The 15,079-nt window shown below is 42.5% G+C and overlaps 1 protein-coding gene across 4 annotated transcripts in view; it reads left to right on the top strand.

Moving 5' to 3' along the window:
• LOC141257815 (presenilin-2-like) overlaps positions 1-15,079 on the top strand; it is a 53,521-nt gene that overhangs the window by 14,507 nt on the left and 23,935 nt on the right. For all 4 annotated transcript variants that reach the window (XM_073672823.1, XM_073672824.1, XM_073672821.1 and 1 more), the window contains 4 exons: positions 3,628-3,857; positions 6,502-6,643; positions 7,101-7,168; positions 13,972-14,192. In XM_073672823.1, the coding sequence (XP_073528924.1) occupies positions 3,628-3,857; positions 6,502-6,643; positions 7,101-7,168; positions 13,972-14,192 (661 nt within the window). The remainder of the gene's footprint in view (positions 1-3,627; positions 3,858-6,501; positions 6,644-7,100; positions 7,169-13,971; positions 14,193-15,079) is intronic.

Below are 15,079 nucleotides of genomic sequence, written 5' to 3'. Positions count from 1 at the left end.
GCAAATTAGCGCATCATGTGCACAGCATATCCGAATTCACATTGCTTTGCATGGCAGACTGTTTTACAAACGTTTTCGCGGCCGCAAAAACGCTACAAAAAAACGCTACCTGGGCACATGACCTTAAACCTGGAAAAAATTCCTCTCATTTGCTGGTTCGAAGGTACTAGGGGAGGCCCCCATTACTTCCATCTTAGAGTTCCTGCAAAAGGGGTTGGAGCGGGGTTTGGCCACAAGCACTCTAAAGGTTCAGGTTGCGGCACTAGGAGCCCTATACAACTGCGACCTGGCCAGAAATAGGTGGATTTCTAGGTTCATCAAGGCATCACACAGGTCTAGGCCCATCCCCTCCCGGAATACTCCTCCTTGGGACTTAAATTTAGTTCTTTCAGCCCTAACCAAACATCCCTTTGAACCTTTAGCGAATGCATCTCTAAAAGTCCTATCTCTTAAGACGTCTCTCTTAGTAGCCCTCACATCGGCACGTAGAGTTAGCAACATACAAGCCTTATCAGCAGGGCCCCACTTTATGCAAACTCTAGAGGACAGGGTGACACTTAGGACTGACCCAGCATACCTTCCTAAGGTGGGATCACACTTCCACAGATCGCAGGAGGTCACCCTCCTTCCTTTTGCTCAAATCCTAAAAACGGGGGAAGAAGACCTACACACCTTCGATGTCAGAAGGTGCATTATCCAGTACTTAGAGGCCACACGGGAGTATAGGAAGGACAGGTCTCTCTTTGTGTGCTTCCAGGGACCTCGGAAGGGACAGAAAGCTTCCAAGGGCACACTGGCAAGGTGGATAAGGGACGCCATCTCCCTGGCATACTCATCAAGCGGGGAGACCGCCCTGGAGGATTTAAGGGCTCATTCGACTAGTGCAGTGGCAGCCTCCTGGGCGGAGAAAGCCGGTGCTTCAATTGAACAGATATGTAACCTGGTCTTCCCCTTTTACATTCTTTAAGCACTACCGGCTGGCTCTAACCTCTTCTTCGGACCTTACCTTTGGTAGAAGGGTTCTGGAAGCGGTGGTCCCTCCCTAAACGACACTTCTCTGCAATTCTCTCCGTGGTGACGTCATGGGGGAAGGAGAAAGACGTAGTTACTTACCGGTAACGAGATTTCTCCGAGCCCATGACTGCACCTGTACATTCCCTCCCTTCTCGCATGGGTGTGCACATTTATTTTTCACCTATGTTTAGTCACAGGGTGTGTCTGGTAAGCTACTTTAAAAATGTTAAAATTTGTGTTGCTAACCTGGGGGTCCTCTCTGTGCTCTGTAAACAACTGATGCAGGAGAGAGGTGCCGCCCTTTTTATCTGTAGGTTTCCTGTCCTTGAAGGGCGGATCCCCTCTCTCCGTGGTGCCGTCATGGGCTCTGAGAAATCCCGTTACCAGTAAGTAACTACTTCTTTTGTGCTCCCAAATCCAAATTTCCCCCTCCCTTCTGAGCACCACAGTGTGTCAATACCACATTTAGCATTCACATGTTTGGCAGGTGTATAATTTCCAAAATGGGGTCACTTGAGGAGTGGTGGGGGGGAGAATTCTGCTCTTCTAGCACTTAGGGGCTCTGTATATTGAGTCCACAAACTATTCTAGGGAAAGCTTCTCTCAAGCAGGCAAATACAGCACCGTTGTGGCTAAGCAGTACTGTACATCCACATGTGGGGTATTGCCATGTTCAGCAGAAATTGTGGGACACATTTTGGTGCCATTTTTTTTACCAATTTCCCCGTGTCAAAATGTAAAATCTGGTGCGAAAACAACATTTTCGTGATAAACATGTCATTATTTTTTCTTCACTGCCCAATGGTATAAAATTCTGTGAGACACTTGTGGTGTCAATATGATCACTGCACCCCTAGATGAATTCATTGAGAGGTGTAGTTTGTAAAATGGGGACAATTATGGGGGGTTCAGCTGATCTGGCACCTCAGGGGCTCTGCCAATGTGACATGGCCCCCTCAAACCATTCCAGCAAAATTTGAACTCCAATATGGCGCTTCTTCCCATATGAGCTTTGCACTGTGCCTCAAAGGTAGTTTTCGACCACATATGGGTATTGGCGAACTCAGGATAAATTTCAAAACAAATTTTAAGGTCCATTATCTCCTGTTACCCTTTTGAAAAGATCATTTTTGTGATTTATATTTATTTTTTTTTTTTCACAGCTCTAAGTTATAAACTTCTGTGAAGCCCCTGGTGGTTCAAGGTGTTCACCACACATCTAAATACGTTCCTTGGGTCCAGTTTCCAAAATGGCGTCACTCGTGGGGGGTTTCCACTGTTTAGGCACATCAGGGGCTCTCCAAACGCGACATGGCGTCCGCTCTTGATTTCAGCCAATTTTTACGTTCAGAAAGTCACACAGTGCTCCTTCCCTTCTGAACTCTGCCGTGCACCTAAACAGGGGTATTCTCCCACATATGGGGTATCTGTGTACTCAGGAGAAATTTCACAACAAATTTGGGGGTCCATTTTCTCCAGATACCCATGTGAAAATAAAAAAAATTGGGTCTAAAGTAAAATGTTTGTGAAAAAAAAGATTAAACGTTCATTTTTTCCTTCCACGTTGCTTCAGTTCCTGTGAAGCACCTGAAGGGTTAATAACTTCTTGAATGTGGTTTTGAGCACCTTGAGGGGTATAGATTTGATTTTAGAATGGTGTCACTTTTGGGTATTTTCTGTCATATAGACCCCTCAAAGTCACTTCAAATGTGATGTGGTCCTTTACAAAACTTTTTTTTTTTTTTTTAATACATTTTGTTGGAAAAATGAGAAATCTCTGGTCAACTTTCAACCCTTATAACTTCCGAAGAGAAAAAAAATGTTTCAAAGATTGTGCTGATGTAAAGTAGACATGTGGGAAATGTTATTTATTAACTATTTTGTGCTACATATCTCTCTGATTTAAGGGCATGAAAAATGAAAATTGCTTAATTTTTGCTAAATCAAAAGGTTGCATGAATGTTTCAACAAGTTCCTCAAGCAGGAATAAAATGCTCCTGTTTTTGGTTTTCTTTTTTTTTTTTTTCCTTTTTTTTTTTTTCCTGAAGGAGTTTTGAAAGTTATTTTCCTGAAACATTCTTATATCCATTTTTATACAGTAGCAGTTTCCTATGCTAAAGAATTGCAATGAATCCAATATTTTTTTTGCTCACTTAGAGACTTCAGTGGGCGAGTCTCACAGAAGAAACTAGTGCATGCTGCAAACTTTTTCTAGTGTGTATATTTGCGGTGTGTTTTTTGAACTCTGCCTTATAGCAACAACCTGGTTGTACATTACCCCTATTTCTGTGCCAGTGTGATCACCATGAAGTTTGAGTTTTTCCAGTAAACTGTATTATAAAAAAAGATGGTGTCATTCAAAAGTACAACTAGTTCTATGGAAAAACAAGGCCACATATGGCTTTTTCAACTGGAAAATAAAAAAAGATATGGCTCTTGGAAGAATGGAAAAATAAAAACGAAAAATTGCTCAGTCTTTGGGGTTAAAATGCAGAAAAGGAACTTTATATGGATCCTTTTGTCAGTTCTACTTTAAGGATAGCATGAAGCTATCAGTTTATATTTGCCTACTTGTCAAGCTTTCTATTTGACTGACCTCCACATTTCCAACAGAGACAGTACAGCGGCAGCACACAGGTGCTGGGAGACGCCTCCAATGGGGAGACGTCCGGAGCAGCAGCCTCTGTCCGAGAAGTTCCAGTGGACAATGACGAAGAAGAGCTGACGCTTAAATATGGGGCAAAACACGTGATAATGCTCTTTGTGCCAGTCACTCTCTGCATGGTTGTGGTGGTTGCGACAATAAAATCCGTCAGCTTCTATACTGAGAAAAATGGACAGTTGTAAGTAGGCTTTTTTGTTATTATTTCATGTTTTATAGTTTGCTGTCATTCAGCTACAGACATTGGCCCTCTTGTCATGGAAACTTGTGGCAATGCTATTTTGCTCTCATATGTACGGTGCCGACCGTTGGGTTTTCACAATAATAGACAGAATGCAATGTGACAGAAGTAAAAGCATCTGTTCCTTATTGGCAATGACCTCTAATAACCGCTCTGATACTGAGCCAAGTGTTCTTGAGTTGCTCCTGGATTTTTAGATGTTGCTTTGGAAATCTGTGAGGGTCCTTGCCGACGGTGAAACCTGTGAGGGTCCTTGCCGACGGTGAAACCTGTGAGGGTCCTTGCCGACGGTGAAACCTGTGAGGGTCCTTGCCGACGGTGAAACCTGTGAGGTCCTTGCCGGCGGTGAAACCTGTGAGGTCCTTGCCGGCGGTGAAACCTGTGAGGTCCTTGCCGGCGGTGAAACCTGTGAGGTCCTTGCTGACGACCCTGTTTTTCCTCTCACCTTAAGGCATGCCACAGACATGTTCGGTGTCTTGTCTGTAGATCACTGATAACAAGAAGCTAACAGCTACCTTACACTTGCTGTTACCAGTGTTTTCTGCTGCCTTCAGATCCAATGCTTTAAAAATAAAGGAATGGATTTTTAAAAAATGGGGAGAAAAAATAATTTTACCAATAAGTCATTTTTGTTTTAAAGAGTAATTCGTTATTTTGTTTTTTTTTCATCAAAAGTAAAATAAAATGTGAAAATAAAAAAACTTTTATAATATTTTATCAGAGAAATCCATTTCATTCTCATCATGGACTGATCATTCATTCTCAATTCCCAGGTAAAGTCTGTCTTCAATGAATACAGATTTTCCCATTACTGAGATTGGACAATTACTGCTCAAAGTTCTATGGAGAAATGTAATTGTTGTTTCAGGTGTTTACTCTTTAAATATTTTTAGTATGTTACCCATTTATTCTCATGATCAGTGAGGAGTTACAGAGGTCAGACCCCCACTGATCATAAAGTAATGGCTAATCCTAGTGATCTAAAATGATAGCATAAGACAGGAATAACCTTTTTAAAGTAAGTTTTGATGCAATTTTGTCAGCTTGCTGGCAGAGTTTTGTTACTGTACTAGTCTATCCCCAAAGGGTTACTTATGTCCCACCAAAAGATTTTTTGGTACTCTCTATAAAATCTTCCTCGTAACCTTCATTGTGGGACACAGCACCCTCCCTTGCTTGACTCATCTTTGGTTTGATTCTTTTAATACTTTTTCACTAACAGAATAGACAGGTGTAGCCCGTTGATGAGAAGACACCTTTTTTTTTTTTTTTTTTTTTAAATTTGTATTCCTACTGTTAGCCCCATGATGGCAGCAGACCTCATTAATAGTTTCATGTGCTCCCCACCCACTTTCCACATCAAAGGCTACAAGAAAAGATTTTCTCTGAAACACTGGAGCATATAGTGAAAAGATCTGGCCAGGGACCATGGCTGGAAACGAACAGAGTCCGGCGGCACCCCCAGCCAGCTTTTCCCAGCTCTGCTCCAGGTGATTGACAGATGTCAATCACCACTTGCAACACCATACTAGCCTTGTCTACGGCTAGGGTGCCCAGTCGGGTCGCCACTTGCAACACTATACTAGCCTTGTCTACGGCTAGGGTGCCCAGCCGGGTCGCCACTTGCAACACTATACTAGCCTTGTCTACGGCTAGGGTGCCCAGCCGGGTCGCCACTTGCAACACTATACTAGCCTTGTCTACGGCTAGGGTGCCCAGCCGGGTCGCCACTAGCCCTACCATAGTAGCCTCGTGCATCCAGGCTCTGATTGGTGTTGCCTGCAGCTTGGCCAGCATAAACAGCTGGTAGGTTCCCTGTAAGCCATGTCTCTTTGTTGTGATTCTCAGAGCATCAGGACAGGAAGTCAGAGAAGTAATACGGGAACTGGTCTCCATGGTGTAACTGTAAAACAATATATAAAAGAAACAAAACAACCATTATTTATTTTTTCATTAGATAGTGTTGTCACACATTCCCTTTAATACATTAAAAAAAGACTTTGCTTGAAGTGTCCCTTTACTAAACTACATGCATGAAGGAATTGCTTTGATTCCATTGCGGTTTGAAGCCTGTGGGGATTAAATCTCCTTAGGATAGGTCATCAATGTCTGATTGAGGGGGTGCGCGACACTTGGCCGACCCCATTGATTGGCCGCTGCAGGCACAGAGAACAGCTAATGTGCCCAGTTTCCTCCTCCAACTGATCAGATATTGATGACATATCCTAAGGATAGGCCATTAACATAAAGGTCGCAGACAAATGCAACAGATTGCTTTGTGTTTGGACACATTCAGACGTCCGTACCGGAGCGTGAGTACTTGATCTATGACCCCAGCCAGTCCATACATTGCGATCTCGGACTGATTGGTATGGATGTCTGAATGTTGCCTTTCAGAGACCTACATGACACTGTAAGCAGGTTGTTGGGTGGGACACACTGACCGATTCCCTTTAAGGATGTGATTCAGGCCCACTATCGCCCTAATGCATTTGTAGTACTAAGTAAAGACATCTGACCTAGGCTTTTTGTTACAGCTGAATTTCTACTGTTTTATTGTGACCCTGTTACTTTTGCTTTTTAGAATTTACACCCCATTTTCTGAAGACACCTCATCTGTTGGTCAAAGACTTCTAAACTCTGTATTGAATACAATTATTATGATTAGTGTTATCCTAGTGATGACTATCTTTCTGGTGTTGCTGTACAAGTATCGCTGCTATAAGGTGAGCAGTTATTCTATTACCCCATGTAAGTTATAGCTGCAAAGCCTATATACAGTTTTCCACTTCATTTTTTTGTTGTTGGTTAAAATGGCTTGGTAAATTGGTAAAACCTGATGGACTCATCACAAGCCAAATGAGGGTAAAAAATGAATCATAGATTCTATAAAAACTGCCGCTATCATGTGCACATAAACTAATTCCATTTTCTTTGTCATTTTCCGTGACCATACTTTTTTTTCTTATAAAATAGCTTTATAACCACTTCCCGCACCATGACATACGATTACATCATGGTGCAGGCTCAGGAGCGGAGTTTGATCTAGGCAAGTGGGCAGGTGCCAACTGTGTCATACAGCCAGCACCTGCTTCACCTGTGTAGACTTTATATATCCACTGTATAATCAAAAGATTGTACTGTAGAGTGATACTAAATTCCAAAATCTTTTTTTTTATTTAGTTTATTCATGGATGGCTGATTCTCTCATCTTTGATGCTGCTCTTCATGTTCACATACATGTATCTCTGGTAAGTATGTGTTGACATTTCAGGTAACAAGTATTTTTTTCTTGGTAAGTGGGGCTGATCATCAATGACAATGTTCCCTTTAACAGTAAAGGTTGCAGTGACCAGTTCCATCCCAGATTGCTTTACTGCACTTTGTCAGTCTTACTCTGCATTTTTTTCTTTTGTTCTTGATGAGACCAAATCCTCCTTAATTACTTAGTAGATCAACGTCTTCCAGTATGAGCTAGTGCCAAGAATTCTACAGGGCTATTGGACATTGCAATTCCTGGCCACACACAGACGTAGAGGTTGTGCAGCTTGGAACAAGGGTCTATGTGTTGCTGTAAAGGCTCTCTTAAAGGGAACTAGGCACATTGAAAATGCATCAGATCTGCAGGCAGCGTGATATAAGCAGGAGGAGCTGAGCAGGCTTAAATTTAGTTTCAGTGTAACCTGGGTTTCAATTATTTCTGTTTTATTCTGGGCTTTTCAGTCAAGTGGGTGGTCGTAATGAGTGACTGACAACCTTCTATGTAGAACTGTCTGCATTGGACTGCCTGCATTTTCACTGTGACAGGTTCCCTTTAAGAACCATACGTGATGAAATATTCTAGAATCAGTGCTTCTAAGGGGGAGTACCTCAATATATACTGTCTGATGTGTATGTGATCTGGAAGACAGAAAAAAAACACTAATTTTAGGGGATTGTTTTTTATGCAATTTCCCAATGTGTAGTGTGGGTTCACTAATGTAAACTTGAGTTATTTTACAGTTCTTATTTAAAAAAAAAAATCGGTGGCATAAAACTGCGGAACTTTTTTTAAAACCTTGTGTTATGAAGAACTAGTGTAGAACACAGCATGAATGAATAATAAATCCATTGATAACTAATGGTAAATTCAGTCACATATGAAATATTACATTACTGAGTGATCATAAGAGGTTTGCCGTGTCTAGTAAACATACATACAATGTAAAATGCACAAGAGTCGTTGATAGAACATGAAACATGTCAGCAGAGCCGCGTAACTCCTACCATATTAATACGGATGAAGAAATATATCATATATGTATGTAACTTCCATGCATATGACGTCCAACAGGGCTAAATGATGACTGAGGACACATCAGAACATTTCCGATGTTCTGAATTCCATAATCCCCACACCATGGAGAATTTCTGTGGGCTCACACTGTTATAATATACTGTTCTTTCCTAATGAATTATTGTATGAACTAGACCAATCCAGTCGGTGTGCAATGAAAAGGTTATTGGAATAACCCAAAAATCTTCAGTATCTGCGCTTAGGGTCAATAAGGATTTCCCCCAAAACATGTTCTGTTTCAGAATTAGAGGTTCTCCACTACTTTAACATTGATGATCTATCCTTGGGATAGGTCATCAATGATCAGTGAAGGTGCGATACCCAGCACCCCCTGATCAACTGTTCTCATCAACGGCGGCGGCTGGAAGTGCTTAGTTACAGAGCTGGTCTATCTACGGATAATGGCCGCAGCCGGGTACTGCACATCTGCCCCCTATTGATTAGAGTATGGGGCAGATATGCACTACCCAGCCACGGCCACTATCTGTAGACAAACCAGATCTGTAAGCCAGCACTCCCAGCTGACGCCTGCACCAAGAACAGCTAATCGGCGGTGATGCTGGGTGTCGCACCTGCACCGACTAGACATTAATCACCTATCCTAGGTCCAGAGTTACTTTTTTCGGAGGACCCTGCAAAAAATACAAGAAGAGGCGACCAAAACATCCTATTTACCTTAAAATGGTATCAATAAAAGGTCAGTTTGGGGTGCAAAAAATTAAGCCCTCACAAAGCCACAAGAGGCAAAAATTGAAAACATTACTGGTCTGGAAAAATGGTGACACAAGCAACATATATTATTTATTTACTGTATTTTTCGGACTATAAGACGCACCTGGGTTTTAGAGGAGGAAAATGGAAAAAAAATTGAAGCAAAAAATGTGGTCATGATGCACTGTTATGGGGGAGGGGGTCTGCTGCTGACACTGGTATAGGGGTAATGTCCCCCAATTCTGTTAATATCCTCCATCCTGGTATATATGGCCCCTCCTTTGTGTTACAAGTTGCCCCCATCCTGGTATGCATGGCACCCCTCACCCCTCATCCAGGTATGCGCGGCGCCCCTCATACCATGCTGCACACAAAAAAATAAACACTAGTTCTACTCACTTTCTTCCCTGTGTTCCAGCGCTGCGTCCTCCTCTGCAGCCAGCACTGATCTCAGTGTGAGATGCACATGGCGGTGACGCCATGCGCGCTTACACTGTGAGGTGCTGTGCCGGAAGAGTCACTGCTCCCCACGCTGGGACTGTGTGAATGGGGAGCAGTGAATATTAATTTTCCTTAATAGAGCTCACACTGTACCCACAGCGCGGCTCCTGCAGCGGCCGGCGGTCTGTGTGCCTGTTATTAAAGTGCATGAATATTCACTACAACCCATGGGAGTGGGTTGTAGTGAATATTCATGGTCTTTAATAGCAGGCATACTGACCACCGGCCACTGCAGGAGCCACGGTGTGGTACAGTGTGAGCTCTATTAAGGAAAATGAATATTCACTGCTCTCCACGCTCATGGGCGTGGGGAGCAGTGAATATTTAATTTTTCTTTAGTAGCGGGCACAGTGTAGGCTGCAGCAGGCTGCTCCTGGCTCCTGTGCCCGCTCCTCCGCCACTGCCGCTTCCCCACACCACCCATAACCCACAGCCACCATATATAGTCCATATACATTCGGACTATAAAATGCACCCCCCACTTTCCTCCAAAATTTTGGAGGAAAAAAGTGCGTCTTATAGTCTGAAAAAAAAATGTTGTTTTTTTTTGACACCTAAATAAAAAAAAAAATAAAACATTTTTTTTCTTCTCCATAATGCTCAATACAGACTAGTATTTCTGACAGCTCCACTATAAAAAGCGGCACAGCGTAATGGGGTTAGTACCTCCTTGTTGACAAAGCTAACGTGAAACGCGCGTTCAAGGGTGTCTCCCGGGTGTGAGTAGCACTATTTGTGATGGGTAAGTCACTATAATTGAGTCTGTTTATAGAAATGCTGCATGACACGTTTCCTATGGCTAGCGCTGGGATTAACTTGACTTGTGGCTGCACAAACAGCATAATGCACTTGCTGATATTATTTCGAGTAATGTTGCACTTGGGCAATAATTAATTATATGTGCGTATGCTGGAATATATGAATATATCTATATAGAAGTGACTTATTGTATATTTTTTGTTGTTGCTCACCCTACAGGGACTATATGTTGAGTCCTTATGATTGCACCTCTAGGTATTTAAAATCATTTAATTGTGGTATTTGTATTTTATGATCATCTAATAAAGTTCATGATTTTATAAGTGTATGACTCCGGTAGTTGTTGTAGGCATTATATTCATGATGGAGTTCACTTTTTGGGACAAATAGTGGGAGATCATTTTGATAATTTATTTTAGTATCCCAAAATGTGGTTTTCTGTGAATCTAATATTATATTAAGCTGATTTTCTTAGTCTGGAATGGGGCCCGCTAATATACATGACCCCTTCCTAGCCTATTAATATCAGCCCGCAGCTGTCTGCCTACCATTTGCTGGTTATTAACTATTGGGAGGGGGGACCCTACTTCATTTTTTTTTTTCTTTTTTTTTGGGGTGGGGTGTGGGGGTCCCATTTTTAATAACCAGTAAAGGCTAAGTATACAGCTATGAGCTGATATTAATAGCCTTGGAAGCTCCACGTTTATTACCCCCTTCCCAGACTATAAACAGCATCCCCCAGCTGTTGGCTTTCCTTGAGCTGGTTATTAAAATTTCAGGGAACCACACTCCATTTTTTTCTTTTAATTTATTGAATTATTAGCTAAATACATGAACATTAAACTACACACACACTGCACTAATTATATATGTCACTGACATCTGTCTATCTCTCTGTCTCTGCACTCGTCCGTTTTTCACGCAGATGAGTATGAGCCCTAATGGCCATGGTAGTCCACGGTTTCCTCCAAACAAGATATCTTCTTCTATTTTAACTTGATGAGATGGATTGCAGTAGCTGATCAGAGACCTGACAAAGGGTTAATTCATCTTGCTCCCCTCCCTTATTATCAAACAAAGGGCCCCTACAATGTTCAGTAGGTTTCAAGATCCTCCCCCCTCCTCCTCCCCAAAGTACATTTAGACTTTCAGATGGTTCACTTCTGGCAATCTACTTAAAGCGGACGCCCAACTACTCCTAAAACTTATTTTTTTAAACATGTATCCTTACACTCTAACCACTCTTGTAATTTGCTTTATAACCCAATACTCTACACTTTTCCTTATCTAGCTAATCCCTAATTTTTTTTTTATTTTTTCCTACTGTACTTCCTTCTACGTTTCATTTGAGAAGAGTCTTAAACGTGATATCACCAGAGGCTGGAACAAGACGTCACAGGGGGAAGTGCTGCAGTTACTCACTAGTTTCTTGTATTGCCGTCCCCTCTGAAGACGTCCTGGGTGCTGGATGCTGTGGGAGAGGAGTGCAGTGCCTGCATTTTGCTTCTAACTAAAAGATGACGTCATCAGTGGGCATAGATAGAAGCATTGAGTGACATCAGCGTCGCCCCCTGATGGTGATTTATTTCAGGGTGGTGCAAGATTCAGTAGGGCAGTGCTGGTGTCACTCACAAACAAAGTGCATTTTAATCAGTAGATCTAGGAATAATATGCTCCTGTACGGTCAGACACAGCCACTACACAGTACACAGCAGGGACACATTTATAAGATTATCTCAGTGTACAATACAAAGTTATATTGTGGATAAACAAAATAGTGGCCAGCTGAACAATAACAGACGGACCATAGTGCCAAGACAAGAGTGTCAGGCACTAGGTCCGTATTGCCTACTCACACAATTTGATACAAAAAAGGAGGACAGAAGAGTAATATGGCAAAAACAGACATCATTTTATTGTATATAAAATTACAAAATTAGGGGATAAGGTGCCAAGTGCCAGAGAGCGGAGAATCCCTGGAGGGGGGTGGGGGGGGGAGACAGGGCATAGGAAAATATAAATTCTTGGGTATGTAAATATCAAGGGGCAGATATGGATGTATAAATAGATAAAAGAAATCTAAATATGAGGCAACTGGTGGGGGGGGGGTTGTGTTCCCTTGATGTAGCATGCAGCTCAACCATCAATCATTAAGTAACTATCATATATCAGACACAAGTCAGATGTAATGGTAAGAGCTGAAAGCAGTGTTAAATTGGGAACAATCATAATGCTCCATATAGACTCAAGGGAGATGCCCACACAGTGTCCCAGAGTAACTGCCCTACAAGTAAGCCAAATAACTCACCCAAGAGTTCAAGAGTGGAGAAGAGCCCACGAGTCCCAGGGATTCTCCGCTCTCGGGCACTTGGCACCTTATCCCCTGTTTTTGTAATTTTGTATACTTTTACCACTTTGGAGTTTTGTATTAAATAAAATTATGTCTGTTTTTGCCATATTACTCTTCTGTCCTCCTTTTTTGTATCAAAGTTATATTGTGGTACCATGTTAGCCAGAAAAATCAATGTAAATACTTTTATCCCCAAACGTACTCTCGGAGTGATCTCTTTATTGGCTAACCAGAGGAAAATATATATATATTTACACTGCTCAAAAAAATAGGGAACACTCAAATAACACATCCTAGATCTGAATGAATGAAATATTCTCATTGAATACTTTGTTCTGCACAAAGTTGAATGTGCTGACAACAAAATCACACAAAAATCATCAATGGAAATCAAATTTATTAACCAGTGGAGGCCTGGATTTGGCGTGACGTTGGTGGATGGAGCGAGACATGATGTCCCAGATGTGCTCAATCGGATTCACGTCTGGGGAACGGGCGGGCCAGTCCATAGCTTCAATGCCTTCATCTTGCAGGAACTGCTGACACACTCCAGCCACATGAGGTCTGGCATTGTCCTGCATTAGGAGGAACCCAGGGCCAACCGCACCAGCATATGGTCTCACAAGGGGTCTGAGGAGCTTATCTCGGTACCTAATGGCAGTCAGGCTACCTCTGGTGAGCACATAGAGGGCTGTGCGGCCCTCCAAAGAAATGCCACCCCACACCATTACTGACCGACTGCCAAACCGGTCATGCTGAAGGATGTTGCAGGCAGCAGATCGCTCTCCACATGTGACAGACGTAAGAGAGTCTAGAGAAGAGGCAATGGCGGACACTGCTAAAACAACACACTGAGGATCGGGATTCTGCCTGAGTTCACCACATCCGACAGCGACGATAGGAGATTTGGTAGGGCACAGCCAATCCAGGAATCACAAGGAAGAACCACCCAATGAGAGAATCTGGATGGCGCAATAGCATACAGGTCCAGCAACGCACAGTGAACTGGGATCTCTCCAAAATTCACTAGCCTCTGCAGTTGCCAACAGACCAAACAAGTAAATATTGGAGAGCTGGGTGAGTATTCCTGCTCGTGACCAGTCTAGGTCATGAAAAGAGGTTAAATGGCTGGAGGTAGTGAAGGCTTATAAGCATGATATTAGGAGCTCTGCACAAACCTATCTACTCAGGCCAACCAAGCAGCCACCACTCCCTAATTTTTGTGTAACTTGTACTATACCTCCTTTTGTGTTGCTTTACATGCTCCAGGGGTACATTCATAGAATTTCAAACAAAAAAACATGTTGGCCACAAATAGAGATGTTACTAATAACTTTGCTGAGGCAATAACCCTTTCATAGTGTCAATGAAATACCTGCTTTTCTACCTTTTTATAGTGAAGTTTTCAAGACGTACAATGTGGCGATGGACTATCCAACCTTGTTCATGGTCATTTGGAATTTTGGGGCAGTGGGAATGATCTGTATTCATTGGAAAGGCCCCCTTCAACTACAGCAGGCTTATCTGATCATGATCAGTGCTCTGATGGCTCTGGTTTTCATCAAGTATTTGCCAGAGTGGTCAGCTTGGGTTATTCTTGGAGCCATATCTATCTATGGTAAGTAACTAATTTCTCTTGTTGTTCATCCCCCACAGTCCCGATCCCTATTCCCTGTTGTACTCTTGCTTTGGCAGTATTAATGTTTATTTGGTCCTGCCAGTAAAGCTTCTTGAAGTGTTGCCATAATGTCTGTATAATTATTACTAGCTATTGTGATGCCAGTATTCAGCCAAGTACTGCCAGTAATACCGGTTTCTCAATAATTTTCCTTAAGTGTTGCACAGGATCAAAATGATGCAATGACCCTGACTTAGAGATTTTCCAAGAATGCAAAAAATGGCCCCTGTCACTTAATTCAACTGCAGCCTGTCCTACACATGTGTCAACAAGGGTTACTGTCTGAAAAAAAAACCCAGCTCGATAAGTGGGTCTCAGCTGACAGAAGAGAAGTATTGTAAATACACATTCCTCAGTGAGCCCTCAGAGCAGAGCTGAAACATGAGAAGAAATGAATCTTCTTGCTGACTGCAGACAGTGGACTGAGGCTGGAGAAGAAAATTGTTTATGCTCAGTCAGCGTGAAGATTTATTTCTTCTCGTGTCGCAGCCGTGCTCTTGCAGATGACAGATCTGTGTGTTTACAATACTCCTCTATCAATTGCTACACATCTCCAACTGTGTTTTAGACTGAAATTTGTCTTGAGATACGACTAGGATAGGCTGCAGGTTGAATAGTGCCCGGGAGGGGGGGGGGGGTTGGGGGAGGGAATTTTATCACATTTTTTGCAGAACTCATTTAAAGGGGTTGTCCTGTCCAAAATCATATGTGTGCAGTCACTCTGTGTGCCTGCAGACTTATGAATCCCCCCCAGCACATGCACTGTGCGCTGCAGGAATTCACCGGTTTCTGCGTTGGGAACAGCAGGTACGTATGCTTTCTACATA

This window comes from Phyllobates terribilis, unplaced genomic scaffold (genome assembly GCF_046119375.1).
Source record: "Phyllobates terribilis strain yellow unplaced genomic scaffold, ASM4611937v1 Scaffold_3__8_contigs__length_932513732, whole genome shotgun sequence".
Taxonomy (NCBI): Eukaryota; Metazoa; Chordata; class Amphibia; order Anura; family Dendrobatidae; genus Phyllobates; species Phyllobates terribilis.
The sequence above is the reverse complement of the archived record's forward strand: the minus strand, read 5'-3'. Positions and strand labels throughout refer to the sequence as shown.